The sequence below is a fragment of the Eptatretus burgeri genome, chromosome 8, assembly GCF_056783735.1.
Source record: "Eptatretus burgeri isolate ZD-2024b chromosome 8, Ebu_testis_v1, whole genome shotgun sequence".
Classification (NCBI taxonomy): Eukaryota; Metazoa; Chordata; class Myxini; order Myxiniformes; family Myxinidae; genus Eptatretus; species Eptatretus burgeri.
Genome location: NC_140968.1, coordinates 21,614,559 through 21,632,815, shown reverse-complemented (window position 1 = coordinate 21,632,815; position 18,257 = coordinate 21,614,559). Strand labels below are relative to the sequence as shown.

General features: G+C 44.5%; 1 protein-coding gene across 5 annotated transcripts in view; it reads right to left on the bottom strand.

Annotated features, from left to right (window-relative positions):
• Positions 1–1,471: 1,471 nt before the first annotated feature.
• LOC147021276 (tudor and KH domain-containing protein-like) overlaps positions 1,472–18,257 on the bottom strand; it is an 85,595-nt gene continuing 68,809 nt past the window's right edge. For all 5 annotated transcript variants that reach the window (XM_085891104.1, XM_085891102.1, XM_085891105.1 and 2 more), the window contains exons 11-12: positions 16,976–17,149; positions 1,472–1,602 (exon numbers count right to left, since the gene is read on the bottom strand). In XM_085891104.1, coding sequence (XP_085747230.1) covers positions 1,480–1,602; positions 16,976–17,149 — 297 coding nt within the window. In that variant the 3' untranslated portion in view covers positions 1,472–1,479. The remainder of the gene's footprint in view (positions 1,603–16,975; positions 17,150–18,257) is intronic.

Here is an 18,257-nt window from a genome sequence, read left to right as displayed (position 1 = left end):
GTTCAACGTAAGCCAGCGTTTTACATAAATTTTAACACGTTGCCATCGCTGGCTAAAACGTCAAGGTGTGACCGGGCCTTTAGCGTCGGTGTTCCAGACTCCCTGGTTTTTTTTGGGGGTTTTTTTTTCTTCGGTATGATGGTGATGTTGACACTTCGATTTCTAGTGCGGTTATGATTTAAATCGTTGAGTGGCAGCCTATTAAATATATTATATTATAACTGCACTAGAAATCGGTGTCAACATCACTGGCATACCAAAGAAAAAAAAATAAAAATAAAAAAAAAAACAGGGAGTCTGGAACACTGACGCGAACCATGACCTCGACGTGTTTCGACTTATGAGTAACTTACAAGTAACGTGTGTCAACGATCGCGTAACGTGCCTACAACACGTTACTTATAGGTTAGAAATAAGTTTCGAGTATGCTAAACATTACCTCGACGTGTTTCGATTTATGAGTAACTTACAAGTAACGTGTGTCGACGTGTGTCAACGATCGCGTAACGTGCCTACAACTTATGGCCAGCGTTATGCGGAACGTGCGAGTTATACGCTGGCATACGTCGAAAAATTTCAAGCGTGGAAAATTTGTCTAACAGCTCGGAGTACTACGACGTATGCCAGCGTGCTCTTAACGTATACAAAACTTACCCATACGTATTCGACGTGTGCCAGCGTTTTAGACAAATTTTTCATACGTTGGCATACGCTGGCTAAATCGTCAAGGTGTGACAGGGCCTTTTGACAGGTTTTTTTTTTTTTTTAATCCTGCTGGGTGTCCATATCCATACACCCTCCTCACCAAGACCTGGTGGAGGAGACGGTTTAGTCGCTGACAACCCGACCATGAAAACAGGTTAGTACAGGTTTACATGGTACCTGTAACAAGTCAGAGATCTAATCTGACCTGACCTGACACAATTGAGTATCCCTTCAACATGTTACATGTGAAAAGGGGCTCTCACTCTCGAAGTGTACTGATGATAAATGTTGAGCTTGGAAAATCTTGACAATAAAACTTTGAGAAATGTTCTTTCACATGCAGCAAACTGCATCATTTTATCCTATTTCAATATTTTTCATGACAATTTGAATTTGGAATGGTAATTTGTGGACATCCTGTACTATCCACTACATATTCAAGCATACAAGCAAAAAACCCAGGTTGCAGACGTGCCCACTTCAGGGAGTGCACATAAAAAGTGTCTTGACATCCAAAATAAAGAAAAACAGTTTGAGATGACCGAAGATCGTTATGACCTTCAACTTACAGCTTGTAAACAGATTCATAGTTCAAAAGGAGAAATCCAGTCTAACACAGTTGTCTGAGAGAAGGCATCTTGATATCCTGGCTGCGTGGAGACTGAGATTTTGGTGGACTTCAAGGGATGTTTATATCCCCCGAAGCCTAAACTTGATTAAAAGATTATATATGACTTTGCAAAGATAAGGCAAGAACAGCAGGATACTCTTGCATTACAAAATAAAAATAAAATACTCACCTTCCAACCCAGATGCACTGCATTTCTTCTCTTCCTCCAGTGATGATTCTTCAAGTATCACTGAAAGGTTTCTAAAGGTTGGGCTGCCAAAATCTGACTGCAGGAACAAGGAAGATAAAGGCTGTATTATAAAAAAGCACAACAATCTAAGCCAAACCATACAAAGGCTGCCACACTGTAAACTGCAGTTCCCCCGTCTAGGCTCTGCACACAAGTGAAATTTCTACTGCACCATGTTAGATCATACTGCAAACTGCATTGGTTTTGAGTAATTATATTCAAATATGAAGATAAGCTTCGCCAAACAAACTACAAAATATAATGTGACGTGAATACGTCGATTGATATGACTCCGCCCACGTGAGATGTCAACACACTGTTACGTTTGATTTCCATTAAAGACCAAAGGAAAAAAAAAATACAAGCTGACTAACATATCTTGCAAAAACTTCGTTTTGGCAAGATAATTAAAGGTCACGTGAGAGCGATCATGAGAGAGAAACGAGAGACAAGTAGAATGGAGACTGTATCAGATGCTTCGATCTCAAGTTATAGTCTGCAAAATGATATTCAAAGGGCCCATGATCTTTGACCGATTGACCCCAAATTTAAATCGGTTCACCTTTGTATTTTTTTTTGTATGCAGAGTCGAGGCTCATGGAAGAGTTCGAACAAAGAATGGATTATAGTTAGGGAGCTAGCACAGTTTCATTTACACTTTTGGGAACAAAAGGTTTGATGGTCTCATTCTGTCAAGAGTACATGGGGGATGAATAAAACCCATTTCTTAAGCATGGCATTCCCAGACTTTAGGGAAGGCAGGGTCCCAACCCCCCCCCCCCAAAAAAAGTGACATTCATTAACACTTTTGAGAACAATGCTGATATTCACACTGATGACACCCCTCATATCACTAGTTAGAAATATACAACTTAAGAAACAATATTTCCAGGGGTTTGCACTTAAGAAAGGCCCCAGTGGGGGTCCAAAAAGGGTCTCAATTACACTTTTGAGAACAAAGCTGAAATTGATACTGAAATATCCCCTCGCATCGCTTGTCACAAAAATGTAACTTAAGAAAGGATAGTCCCTGGCGTTTCGGCTTAAGAAGGGCTCAAAAGGACCAAGGAGGGTCGAGCAAATCCTTATTGGATTTGGCCCTGGCAACCACTAGGCCTCACATCTGCCTAGGCCCAGGTGTTCAGCTACACATTCACCCAATACACAACACATTTCTGTAGGCCAACTAGCATCAAGTTACTATTTTTAGTTCAGGACAATATCACACAGCGACGACATCTCAGAAAACAGACTATAATCCCAGTGCCTGCGTGGCGACTGGCTATACCTGCGTGCTATGAGATTCAGGTCATCCACTGTCAACTCTTACTGGAACGTACAGGCTGCCCCTGTGCATTCAGTCACACACACCTACTGCGTGTGGAGTGTAAAAGTGAAAGTGAAGCCAGACTCCGTGACATTCTTCTCTTCATTTGACAAAGTACATATGAGGCAAAGACTTCACTGAAGTATTGGAAGCCTAATATTCTCAGCCTAGTCATATGGACCAAGCAACATTGACATGAAAAAGAGAGAACACTGAAAGCTACACTTATCCTAAACAAGGTAAGCAAAAGTGTACTATATGTACAGTACTTATTATTTTCGGTCTACACTGACCTTCTAAAGCATTCTTCGAGAAGGCCTCCATCAGGTCTTCAATGACGCTGATGCAATTTCGGCCACTTTTGCCACACTCCCAGGCCCATGGGTTAATTTCATTGATCTAAAGATATGAATTAGTACTGTTTTTTAGGGGAAGCAGTGGTGTAGTGGCAGAGTGTCAGACTCAGGAGCGGGAATGCAGAGTTCGATTCCCAGTCTGATCACCATCTGTTTCTTTGTGTCTTTGGGCAAGGCACTTGACCAAACTTGCTTCTCCCCACCCAGGAGTAATGGGTACCTGGCTGGCAAAGAATGAGAAGTTGTGAGCGCTGAAAACAGCAGCCAGGCTGCAATACTCCCCAAGGAGTGGAGAAAGAACTTGGAAAGAACAGGCCAATAGCTGGAGGTAATAAATGTGAAGCGCTTTGAGAATGTTCAACATTATAAAACACGATATAATAACTTCACATTATTATTTTTCCTATCTTCTCTTTCGGAGCTCATTAAATCAAGGGCTCCTGATGATCTCACATAAAAATGGCAAGCCAAGAAAAAGATAATGATAATGTCAATCAGTCCATATTCTGTAATTCTGTATTTCGGTAATTGAGAAATTAATGACACACCACACATGTCCCTTTTGTCTTCCCTTCACAGCATCTGCCCAAGTTCATATACATGTTGTTCCAACAGAGACAACCAAGTTACTTCCCTGGCAGAAAGAGAAATGGGCAGTTGTTCAGCGTGCTGCTGAGGCCAGGAAGGGAAGTAAGAACTACCAATCTTCCAAATACAGAGGAGTTGTTGAGGCGTTACCAAATCATCCAGGAGATGGTGATGGGTACCAACAGCAAGTGCTACAAGACCTTTACAGCCATTATGACTCAGTGTCTACCTAGGCCTATTGGAAATGACACTGTAGGCCCAGAGAGAAAGGTATTACGCTCTGCATCATCTGCTTCAACTGTTAGTGGTGAAGAGTCGAGCAGAAGGGTGTCAACTCTTGTTATTTTCCCTGATACATGTTTGTTTTGTGACAAAAAGGTCAAAAAACACCCAGACAGAACAAAAGAGCTCCCAGGAAAATTGCAAACCAAGCAAGCAGCACAAAAGATTATAGAGATTGTGCATACCCTCAAGCAAGCATGTTTACTTGTAAAAGTCAGTGGGGTTGACCTGATAGCTAAGGAAGCCAAGTTTCACCACAGTTGTCGTGCCACGTAATATTGTTACGAATTTCGGTCCGCCCGGCGTGCGATCGGCCAAGTAACTCAAATCGCGACCGCGTCGCCCACCGGAACGGACAATTCAGTCGTGACCCTCCTTCGAACTACCGCCAGGAGCTAGTCACAGGTGGGTCTTTCGACCCCACCACAATCGTGCCAATCGGCCACCCGCGCAGGATAGGGTTGTTCGCCAAACTCGACCTACCTAAATACCTGCGCGGGTAGTTAACCGGGCGATCGCCGCTGGCTGGCCTCTGACACGAACCGCTTAAGCGGTCCATTGCGTGCTTCAATGATAACCGAGCGGTGTTATCGCTGGCCCCGACGGACGTGATTATTTACCGGGTGCTTACACCCTTCTACCAATTCCTTCCGTGATGCAAGATGGAACTTTCAAACAAGGGAAAGGACGCAACAAAATGGGGAACAGTTCGACAAGCACATTAATTGCACACGGATACATTTATTATACAAGCACATATGCAGTCAGGAATGCAAAACACTAACATGCACGTATACAGAACAAAAGCAAAGCAAAAGGTGTTACGACCGTCTATAAGCAATTATGTACAGTCACTTATACGGTTTTACTTACGGGACTCGGCGCCACAACACACATTCAAAGAAAAAGCAAGAAAAGACCCCCTCATAGACAAGGGAGTCAGACTGGGCCCGTGGACCTAATGCGCATGGAACCTGGATGAGCGGCCAGGTCCACGAGACCGAAGGGTCTTACCCGCGCCCTCGTGGCGCGATGGCGGGCAAGCCGCGATGTCAGCGTAGCTGCGCCTGGCTTCGTGCCCCTGGCGTGGTCGGCGAGCTCTCTCCGGCGCTCCCCATCTGCCTTTCCCGTCGGCTTCGAGCTCCGTCTCCAGACTTGACTGCCCCGCCGACACTGCACTCAACTTGACTGCCCCGTCTCCTGATTCTCCAGACTGCCGACACCGACACACTGCACACTTGACTGCCCAGTCTCCCGATTCTCCAGACTGCCGACACCGACACACTGCAGACTTGATTGCCCCATCTCCCGATTCTCCAGACGGCCACTCCACCGACTCCACACTTGACTGCCGTGACCGACACACTTGACTCTGGACGCACTGCTGCTGCCATTCCACTGCTCCCACTTGACTTTCGTGAGCTGCGCCGTGCTCGCGCTTATATAGGCCGAGGGAGGAGCGTACATGCAAATTTCTGGATCACAGTGGGTTCGGAGGCGGGGCTACACCACCCGATGCTCAGCCATTGGATGGATGAAAAGTGGGCGTGAAGCATTCCTGATCCACTTTTCGAGGCGAAAGGAACGCATTCACAACCCATGGTACGACGTGTGGTAGAAAGGCGGAGGTGGTGGGAGCTTGCTGCGGTGGTTTGGGAAGGGTGTTGGTGGTGGCGATTTGGTTGCTGGCGGGCATCGTTTGAGAATGGCGGTGAAGCGATGTTTGCGGGGTGGAGTTGTGGAGGTAAAGAGGTGAAGGTGGTGGCGTTTGAGTTGTAGTTGTTTGGGGGCGATTTGGTTGTTGGGGGATGATTGGTCCAAAATAATGTTAGAGAAAAGAAAAACGGCTAACTCAAAGGATCGCAGCCTGGTGAACACGGAAATTCCCTCTAAACAACGGTGGGGAAATCTAACTACACAATGACTTATCGTCATAACTGATCTTAGGACCCTTTATGGTTTATTGCGAATTTCCACAGCCGTAACAATATATCCAGAGGGTGGATAGGGTGAAAAGTTTTGGGCTGCCCCCCCCCCCCCATCGCTGAGGAGCCTATTCATCCCAAGTTTCCTCTTGACTGTATCTATTCGTACGTCAAAGAAAACATCATTGACCGACAGAGACCTGAACGCCTTGCATCCATTTATGAACAATACACCATCCTCTGTACTGAACTTGAAGTGGTCCCTTCAGTAAGCAAAGCGCAATCCTGGGGGACCTTCTGACCAGGAAATTCCCTGACACAATTTTATTGCATTCCCCAGACTACCGCCAGCAAGGTGTGATAGTCCATCGCACAGCCATTGAGTATGATTCCATTAAGGCAGTGAATGACATCAAGTCATCTCCTGAGGGTCAGGTTACTAAAGTTGCATTGCAACTCAGACAGGCCTTGAAGTCTGTGATGAAAGAGCCCCCCCTCGGTCCACTGACCGTGGAAGCTCTCAATGGTGAGGGGGACCCACCTGACCTTGTCAAGACTTTCTTTCAGACACTACTTGGAGAACCAAATACTGGCCAATATTCAGTCAGTCAAGTGGTCAAGTGCCACTCTGATTCATTAAGTCAGGATGTACTGTTTTCAGTGAAGAATTGTAACCTAAAACCTAGAAAGCATATCCTGATGGGTTTGTCCTTGAAGTGACTGACTGGAAGCAAGAGGATTCTCACAATGCTGAATCGGATGGGGGCATTCGCTTAACTACCACACCATTGAGGAAATTGAGACAGACCTAGCCTATACCATCTTTGACCAAAAGATGAACTGTCCTGCTGGTTCAGTTCCTGAAGTACCTTGTGGACTTGCTTTTGACAACTACGACGAATTAACACACACACTGTCAGGTACCGACATGCTCCACGATACGATGGGTATTATGTATCAGGCTCAGAGCACTCCAGCCTCAGTGCCACAGTAAGCAGTAGGCCTAGATAGAGACGTAACCGAAGATCAAGCAACAGATAGACCTTTGCCATCGTTGGGTGGGAATTGGAAGAGGAGGAAATGAGATGTTCCGGATTTAGCCCGAGCTCCTTACAGGAAGAAGCCACGAATGGACGATTTCTCTTAAGCAAACAAAGACTTTCGGGGTACCAGTACAGACCTTTCCATTCCATCAAGAAAGCTCGATTTCTTGTAGATGGTAATGCATGCACTAGTAATGGAAAGCATTCCTATGTGGACTGGGTTCAATGCTTGGAACTATGTGGACCATCTCCCAAAGCAAGTGGTTCTGTACATGCCAAATATTGATCGCTCACCAACTAACAACGATGTAGTTGCAGAAACACTGTCCATCACCCAAAAGTGTGCTCAGGAGTGCGGACAGCCATATGGTGTAGTAACATATGACCTTAATGTTGCTAACAGGCCCATTAAGATCCAAGTCACAGAACGCCCCAGATTCGACAACATCTTCATTATGTTTGGAGCCTTTCATCTACAGATGTGCCTCTTCAAAGCCATCGGAAAGGTCATCAAAGAATCTGGCATGGCAGATATGTTAGTTGAAGCTGAAGTCCTCGCACCTGGCTCCTTGAATGGTATCATATAATGTTAGAACTTCAACCGCTGTAAGAGGCTCCATCCAATGCTGGCACTGGCTTTTGAAACACTGCACTTTCACCAATTCTGCAGCACATACCATGACATGGACACAGTGAGTGCACTGATCAAAGCATCGACGTTGGACAACAAGGAAGCTCGAGACCAGCTGTGCACTGCACCGTCATTCATCACGCTCTTCGACGAATACTCTCACTACACTCAATCAACCTTGGATGGCAAGCATGGACCAACTGCCAGGTTTTACATGCAGTACATCCAGAGAGTGAACCTCTACCACATCGTCGATAGAGCCATCCGAGAGTCAAATGTTGACCTGTACACTTGGGTCCTCACGCAGACTACTGACATTGTCTTCAGGACCAATCGCCAAAACTATGCAAGGTGGATGTCGAAGCATCAGCTTGATTTGATGAACATTACAACTCACCCAGGCCTGAAGGAGATGCTAGTCGCTGGTCTGTTTAGCATTCGTCGAATGGACAATCAGTTCAGCAGGGTACCAGTACATCTCACTCAATAGCAGACGGTAAATGCTGATGCAGCATCAAGGATGATGGGGTACACAGACGCCACTAATAACTTCTCTGCCTGTCTGCGGTGGAGTGCGACCAAGGTTGCCAGAGCAGCACTCATTAGCGCCATGCTCGAAATGGCTGGAATGAATATAACCAGTGACACACAGGCTGAGCTGACCCTAAGCCGCATTTCACGGGACAATAAGGACCTGGGCAACGTGCTAAAGACCATCGAAGGGTTTGCCAATCCCTTCAATCTCGAATCAGAGTCCCTTGTAAACATCCAGACAGGGAAAGCTGCCACCAATGAGATCACCAATTCCTTACTCAGTGTGGAAGAAAAAGGTAGAGAAAAACATGATGCTTTCATGTCACAGTGCGCAGATGATGCCGCTACATTTGAGAAAGCTATCACTCGGAACCGCCTGAAGACTTTTGCAGACCAAGGCGCGAAAAAAAAACAAGAGAACAAGTAACCCAATCGTACAAGAACTTAGGTGCACAAGAGACCTGTTTGGACATATTGCCATCATAGCTGCGAAAAGGCAAGTAGACTTTGAATACCTCCTCACATACCCAATGACTCCAGTTCCTCTAACAATGTGTAGAACAGATGGCACCCTGGTTACAATGGCCCATGGAACCAAGAGTGATCTCTTTGCAGTCCTTGAGAGCAGGGTAGCAGTGCATGGTTCACCAACAAAGGTGAAGGCTACTGTAATAGATGGCAACTTTCTTCTTCACTGCCTTCCACCAAATCTACCAACGACGTATGGTGGACTTTCACATTACTTGCTGCATGCAGTCCTCTCGCATCCCTCAAAACGGGTAGACATCCTCTTCGACACCTACGAGGAACCCTCAATAAAGGGTAACGAGCGCGAACGCCATGGTGCAGAAGATCATATCTATCACATCACAGGACAAGAACAGATTCGGCCGCGGAATATTGAGAAGGCACTGAAGTGGATATCTTTCAAACAGCAATTACCCCGCTTTCTGGTGAAAGATTGGGCTGAACAGTGGCATTCAGCTCGCCTGGATGGCAGGGAGTTGTACGTTGGGGTGGACACGCAATGTTTGCGGTTCAGAGGAGCCAGTGGGATGGTTGATGTAACGCCTGTTCCTCGCTTGGAGTGCAATCACCCAGAGGCCGATACAAGGATATGCCTTCATGCCATTGATGCAGTTTCTCGTAGCCAACAACCAGGTGACATAGTTGTCAGAGCCACTGATACCGACATAGCAGTTATTCTTCTACACCATTCCCATCGCGTGAACACCAAGATATGGATGGACGTCGGCACCTCTGGGCAGGGTAACAGGCGTTACATTGACCTCTCTGCCATTGCAAGCAAGATTGGACCCAGCCTATGCAAAGCCCTGCCAGGCTTCCATGCATTCACAGGATGCGACTACACCTCATCCTTCATAAGGGGAAAAACGTCCTCTGAAAATTGTTGAAGAGAATGATTCCTTCCTGGATGCTTTCTATGCATTGGCAGCAGAGCAAGTAGACGAAGCAACTTGCAACGTTCTTGAGGAGTACAATGCGAAATTGTACGGTGCAAAAAAGACAATGCCACTGAACAAGCACAGATTTATGGTATTTGAGAAATCATTCGGACCGAAGAAAGGTAAGCAGCCATTTGCAAGACTCAAGGGTGTAGATGCTAGCAGCATCCCACCATGTGAGAATGTCGTCCAGCAGAAGATCCATCGCAGCAACTTTGTTGCAATGACATGGCACGCAGCCTGCAACAACGCTGTCCCCAAAGATCCTCAACAAGGATGGGAACTGGTGGACAATTCCTACCAAACTGTGTGGTTCACAGGCCCTCAGATGCCCGACAATAAATTATATTATCAAGATCATACTTGTCTACTCCTCGTCTCTCTTGGCTATGAAGAGTTATGACCCTTCTTCGTCCGTTTGAACCCTTCTTAAGCCGAAACGCCAGGGACTATCCTTTCTTAAGTTACATTTTTGTGGCAAGCGATGTGAGAGGATATTTCAGGATCAATTTCAGCTTTGTTCTCAAAAGTGTAATTGAGACCCTTTTTGGACCCCCACTGGGGCCCTTCTTAAGTGCAAACACCTGGTGGAAATATTGTTTCTTAAGTTGTATATTTCTACCTGGTGATATGAGAGGTGTCATCAGTGTAAATATCAGCATCGTTCTCAAAAGTGTCAATGAATGTCACTTTTTGGGGGGGGGGGGGGGGTTTGGACCCTCCCTCCCCGAAAGGCCAGGAATGCCATGCTTAAGAAATGGGTTTTATTCATCCCCCATGTACTCTTGACAGAATGAGACCATCAAACCTTTTGTTCGCAAAAGTGTAAATGAAACTGTGCAAGCTCCCAAGCTATTAGGACACAACATAGCAAAAGGAACAGCACAGAGAAGGGGGAAATGCCAACAGCATGGCAGGGGGGACAAAATAAATGGAGACGGACAACAAAAGATGTGAGTAAGGATGAGTTTCACTAGAAGGGGGTAGCTGGCAGACCGCATATGCCCTGCAGACACCTGAGGTGGGTGGGGTGAGCACGGAGATGGCAGAATGTGCAAGACCAGAAAGGAGGCAGAAGAAGACATTAAGATACTTGTGCCCCTTTGGTTGAAATCCCTCCAACGATTCACAAGTTATTGCGCTGACAAATTTAACCAGAGTTGTTGTCAAAGCCACCCAATGCTCACCTGCTTATACATTTATCGTTTTTAAAAGACTTCTAATAATTAATTTTATTTATAAAGCATTGCAGTGAAGTCTGATCCAAATAATATTAGAGCAATACAGTCATGCGCCGCTTAACGACGAATCGCATATACGACGGATCTGCCAGCTCTGAAAAGAAAAGAAAAAGGTAGCTGAAAAATTCCTATCGCCGAGTGATGTAGCTGACGTAGCGCTGCCAGTCGTATAAAAATAGCACGTACAATTGTGTACACTGTACAGTACATAATACCTCATACTAATAATAAACTACAGTGTGGCCCTGTTATAATGCGATCGTTGAGATCCATAAAATGTCATCGCGAAAAAAAATCAGGGTCGTGCTAAATCAGGATTCAAGGAAGTCGGCTTTCAAACTGAACAAATGTTTGCACGTTTACCTTCTAGCAAGTAAATTACCTTTGAATTGAAGAATTCCACGAATAAATTGTTGTTGTTAGTCGAAATTTTTACGCATTTTTTTAGTGAAGCTTTTTATGTTGTTAAAACAATCGCACTGTTCCCAAAATATATATATATCACAATTGACAGGTGCTCGTTTCTTCATTTTTAAATTATAACATCGATGCAATGATTACGTATTTATAAAATCCAAACGCTATTTATTCACCTTTGGAAAATCAATGCGAGAGGAGATTGTAAGCTGCTGCTAACAACACCGATGACAGTCATGAACAGCACAAAGGTAAAACTAACGTGTCTTCCGTCTCTCTTGGATGTGTGATACAATTGCCAACAGTATTCAGTACAGTAACATGCTGTACAGGTTTGTATCCAAGGAGCAATAGGCTACACCATATAGCCGAGGTGTCTTGGTTTGTGTTAGTACGATGTTCGAAAATGAAAAAAAAAAAAAAAAAACGTTCGCACAATGATGACGTCGCTGAACGACGCGTTTCTCAGAACGTAACCCCGTCGTTAAGTGGCGCATGACTGTATATGTATTTGTATATTGTAATCAGTAACAAGAGCGCAAGTGAGCACAATATACGCCCGAACAAGAAGGTATATACAGAATTGTGCTACTAAATGCAAAACAGCCTCCTGGTTGCCATGACAACCACTTTAGATGACTAACGTATGTCGCGACAGACCGTCTCCACAGTCTGTACCTATATACCAGATATGAAACGTGAAAGTTTAAAACTTTGGGAGTTAGAGTGCGGAGAGGAACGGATGGAAAACAGCATCCTGGTTGCCATGGCAACCACTTAAGATAACGAACATATGTCACGACACACCATCTCCACCTACATGTATGTACCAAATATGAAACGTTAAAGGAGAAAACTTTGGGAGTTAGTGCGGAGAGGAACGGATAAAAAACAGCATCCTGGTTGCCATGGTAACCACTTTAGATAACGAACGTATGTCACGACACACCGTCTCCACAGTCTGTACCTACAACTATGTACCAAATATGAAACGTGAAAGGTTAAAACTTTGGGAGTTAGTGCGGAGAGGAACGGATGGAAAACAGCATCCTGATTGCCATGGAAACCACTTTTGATGACGAACGTATTTCGCGACACACTGTACCTATGTACCAAACATGAAACATGAATGTTTAAAACTTTGGAAGTTAGAGTACGGACAGGGACGGATGACACATAATACGCCCCGAGCTATATATATATATATATATATATATATATATATATATATATATATATATATATATATATATATATATATATATATATATATATATATATATATATATATATATATATATATATATATATATATATATATATATATATATACTCAACAAAAATAAAAACTTTACACTCGTTTCAAAGTCAATAATTTGAACACTTTGGAAAATAGGTTTGAAATAACGATTGTATTCAATTCTCTTGTCATTAAAGATGCTATAGCATACAGATCATGTTTGTCATGGAATCGGTTCCACCAGAAATGCGACGACAATGTCCATGATCAAAAACTGTGAGTCACAACTTAATGAAATCATGTCAATATCAGGTGTGTCCTCCATGGGCGTTCACAACTGCGATACAACATCTCCTCATGGATTGGATGATGCGTCTGAACACAGCTTGGGGAATGCGCCGCCATATTTGTACCAACATGGCACCAAGCTCCTGCAAGTTCTGTGGAGGGTTCCTTACTTGATGGAGCCACCTGCCTAACACATCCCACACATGCTCTATGGGGTTGAGGTCAGGCGATCTTGAGGGCCACTCCATGACATTGATGCCAGCGTCCCTGAGGAAATTTGTTGTTAAATTGGCCATATGAGGTCTGGCGTTATCCTGTTGGAAAGTCAGACCTGGGCCATGAGCTGCCATGAATGGTAAAAGCTCTGGAACGAGCACCTGATCCCTGTATGCTGCCGCATTAAGGTTTCCCTGGATGACAATGAGTCGGGATCGAGCATGACCGTTGATACCACCCCAAACCATAACGCTACCGCCCCCAAAGCGATCCACTTCCTGTACGCAACACTGGGCATTGCGTTCTCCTCGTCTTCTCCACACTCTAACCCTTCCATCAGCAAAAGTTAGTGTGAACCTTGATTTGTCACTAAACACAACCCTATTCCAATCTCGCTGGGTCCATCTCAGGTGCCGTCGTGCCCAAAGAAGACGTTGGCGTCGATGGAAACGGGTTAGAATTGATCCACGATATGGCCGCCGTGCATGAAGACGAGCAGAGCGCAGGTGATTTTGAATGGTTTGGGCAATCACTCGACCTCCAAACAATTCATTCCCAGTGGATGTGTCAGTGACAAACCGATTACGCAAATGACGTAAGACAATCTGTCGGTCTTCTGCGCGTGACGTAACACGTAGTCGACCAGGACGGGGGCGGTCAGCTGTGGTGCCAGTTTGATGGAGATGTGTCTGGAGATTATGGATGGTCTGTCGACTGCATTCCATAACCCTTGCAACGTCGGTGACGGATGTTCCCGTATTCAGCATGCCAATGGCATGTTCACGCTGAATGTTTGACAGTCGTGGCATTGCAAATTAACAAATAATTAACCATAAAACCTTGTTTTTCTGAGATGATACTCTTCTCTGCTACCTTGAGATCAATTGCAGGTGTATCAATAGGCCACGTGACTTGTGTCACGTGGAAATGTGATTTTAGCGTGCAGTGCTCTGTTACGTGCTACCTAGGCCCGACCAGTAGAAGCAATGTGTGAAGTAATGCCCTCAACAATGCCTTTAACCATAATCACAAGAACTCTTTCAAGAAAAGTTTCAAAACACTATTTGACAAATAATGAGTGTCAAGTTTTTATTTTTGCTGAGTTTATATATATCGGGCGTATAAAAAAAGTTTGGTACATAAAAACATTAGAAAGGAAAAAATAACGCACCAATAATTTTAACATTTTCACGCTCACGCTAACGCTGACACTCACGCTCAGCCGGGGGTATCGCTATAGCTCTCTGTTCTTCGAACAGGCGAGCTAAAAAAACAGAAAAAAACCCATAACAGACAGCCGGATGCCCCGACGGACAACCTGGTAAACAAAATGTCTGTAGCCTTCAGCTGTGGAGGCATAAAAAAAAGCATTCTGAAATATTTGGGAAACCCTTTCCACTCCTTAGCAACTCACATTATTATATTGAATTTAAAAAATCGAGACGAGTACAAACAACACCAATTCCGTTTTGTTTTGGGGTTTTTTTGTATACATAGTCGAGGCTCATGGAAGAGTTAGTGCAGTGAACAGATCAGGATGTAACAGACAAAAACAGGATGCAAAACGCATGCATGGGGTGGCCAAAATTTATACAGTAGGAAATGCTAAGGAGGGAAAACTGGATAATTGGAAGGAGAGATTTGGATGGGGTTAATGAGTGTAGGAAGGATAATGGGTATTCAGTCACTGCCCGGGGCTTTGTCGCTGGTGAGACAGTTGATGGTCGTGCTTAGCTCTTCCATTGTGGGATCCTTGTCTAATTCCCTGTTTCAGGGAGACCAGTGATTGAGTTGAGAACTGCAGTTGTGACCAGGTTCTCAGCTCAAGGTAGTGCCCCACCCATCTCTCCATCTGCTTACTGCTATCAGTGATCACCTCTCCTATCTTTGACTTTAATGGAGCTGTTTTGATTGATGTTGGACCAATTGCTCTATTAATGCCTTCGTACATTCCTCGTGCATTTCCAGAGTTGGCAGATTGCTGAATGCTCTCACACAGATTCAGCCAATAATCACTGGTGCAGAAATGGGCAATCTGTTGTGCCATGTTCCTGGTTGCTTTGAGGGTGTCATGTGTACTCTGGCTTTGTGAAACTTTGTAGTTGAGAGCTCTCCTCTTGGCTTCTGTAACTGGCTTAATTTTGCTCCAGTGTGCCACATACCATATCAGCATTACTTTGCTTTCTTTTCTCATATGCATCAAGGGCTGAGGTGTAGATGATGGCCGACAGAGACCTGAGGCTTCATCTAAAGTGGTCCTCTTGGGACCTCCAGACTCAGCATCACACATTTCATCCCATCTTGCTTGAACACTGCAAGAATTCCTAAAGCTGCCTGAAAATATCTGGTCCCAAGGAATCAAGGAATTGCTGGGTCTTGAGCAGGTCTGCCATTTTACTGATGTTGATCTGCGCCATCCCCTTCTTTTTCGAGTGATGTAGTTTCTTCGGCTTGATTCTGACCTTGCTGAACAGGAGAGAGTGGTTGGTGTCACAATCGGCACTGTCGTAACTCCGAGTGGAGAGGATGGTATTTAGGGTGTTTCACCTCGCGAGGATGAGATCCAATTGATGCCAGTGATGAGACCTTGGATGTCTCCATACCTTGATGCTGCGGTTTGGTCAGGAAGAAATTGTTGGTTGCACACAGTTCTCTGAAACAGCACAGTTCCAGTAACCTCAATCCATTCTTGTCCATCTTCCCAATTCCATGACATCCGAGACAAGTTGGCCAGGCAGTGTGGTCTGTCTCCACCCTAGCGTTGAAGTCTCCCAGCAAATACAGACCTTCTTGCTTTAGGATTTTACCAACAGCAGAGTCCAGAGCGAAATAAAATTGTTTTTTGACATCAGATACAGAGCTGAATGTTGGGGCATAGATGCACATGAAGTTGACAGGGCCTGCGTTGGTTGAAAGGCAAAGGGTTAACAGCCTTTCTGAGCCTTTTGTAGGGAGTTCAATCATTGTCAATGTTGAATTTTTCACTGCAAAGCCTACCCCCGTGCTCACGGGTCTCCTCAACACTTTTCCCCTGCCAAAAGAACGTGCAATGTTGCTCCTTGAGTGATCCTCTCTCAGCAGGTCTTGTCTCTTGAAGTGCAGTGATATCAATGTTGAGCCTGCTGAGTTCTCTGTCAATTACAGCCGTCTTGCAGGCATCATTGACATGCAATAGGTCATCAGTAAAGCCAATGCGTATAGTACGTACATTCCAGCTTGCGATATGAACAGTTGGCATCTTCTTTTGCCTCAATGTTATTTCTTGTTTTGCCTGGTGTGCAAATTTATCAACCCGCTTGTCAGGAGATGGTTCCCAAAGCTACAACTACCCATTGAAGCAAGCAGGCCGTGATGGGCCATGGCGAGACAGAACTTAAAATCGGTAACTGCTACTTCCCGTGTTATGTCGAAGCTGTACAATGGAACTGGGAGTGTCCTCTCCAGAGCCCAAGCCTGGGCAGGGTGATGAGGTTCGGGGCAGGGTGATATATAACAAACAGCTCCATTCATTACATATCCAACTGAACAATTTAAACATGACAGAGCATTTCACAATGCAGAGCCTCAATGGGGTATACTGATTACAGATCTGACTCACTTGTTGACACAAAGAATGCTTCAGGAATTTGTGTAGCTCAATGGAAATAAACGGACAATCCTCGAGGATGGCGGTTCTCAAAATATTTTGTCAAGGTGACCCCTTTTGACATTTTGCTGATTAAACATTCATATTGGAGTAACACAAGCATTTTTATAATTCAACATTATCGTGTAAATGCAAAATTTACAATGAATTTTGCACGCAGGTGCAAAAGGCTAACAGTCCTCGCTACAGAAGGTTAAAAATCAGAATCACCTCTTCCAATTCAGAAGGACATCCAACTTGAAGCGGGGAGACTGTAGACACCAAGTGCTGACCCACATCATGGATGTCCACACTTGTTGATTCACTGTCCATTGTATTCACGTTCTGTTCATCTTCCCACTGTCCATGACCAAGACGTACCAGTTCTTGTGCTACATCAACAGGCTGGAAACAAGAAACATTCAAATAAGAATAAAAAAAATTAATGTCAAAATATATAAAGATGCTAAAAGTTTTGGTTTAGTGACCAACAGATGCTAACTCTATGGTAGCTCTTCATTAACGACTCCTATTTCAGATTGCCAGAAGGCCAGAAAAAGCATGATAAACTCAACAGGGTTTCAGGTAAAAGCATGCTAAACAATGACCATTTTGAATCACATTCAGGTAAAACAATGACTATTTTGAAACACGTTTGATCCAATGGCTTTTGTGCAGTTTTATCTATCCGATGTCAGGATTATAGTGGGACCTCCAGACTCGGCAGTATAATGGTGAGAGAATCCACTGCAAGTCTGTGAAGTCAGCGGTTTGAATCCCGGTCAAATCATACCAAAGACTAAAACTGGTAAGTGCTGCTTTCTTGCTTGCCAATTAGCACTTAGAGATGATTGAGCACAAATAACCATAGGTTGACAACAATTTTTCAGGCTTTGATGGGCCTAATGGCCTCTTGCATTTCAGTTCCTTGAAAGACCAGACGAAGTGGTGTAATGGTTAGAGTGTCCGCTCAGAGTCAGAGAGGATGACGGTTAAAACACCTGCCGAGTCATACCAAAGACTTCAAAAATGGTACATGCTGCTTCCTTGCTTGATGCTCAGCATTAAAAAAAAATTGCATACATGGTCAGAGCTTTGGAAGAGCAAGCACACTGAAAGGAGCAAGATGGAACAAACAAAACCAGGATACAAAACATGCATGTAGAAGGAAACTCAAAGGAGAAACAAACTGGAAAATTAGGAGGGATTTTGGATGGGGTTAACGATGGTAAACAAGATCATTGATTTGGATTGGGGATGATCTGAGATGGTGGTGAAAAGCTGTCTTGGAGAGGATGTGGAAGTTAATTCTGATGGCAGAAAAAAAACGAGGAACAAATGAGTGGAGGTGACCAGTGATGCTAGATTTTGGTATGTTTACCAGAAGAGGGTTGGTGGACCGTGTGGGCCCTGCAGAAACCTGGAAGGGGGGGAGCACAGAAAGAGCAGAGGGTGCAAGACCCGAAAGGAGGTGGTAGAAGACAGAGACCACCGACCTGTCTGCGATGGTGAA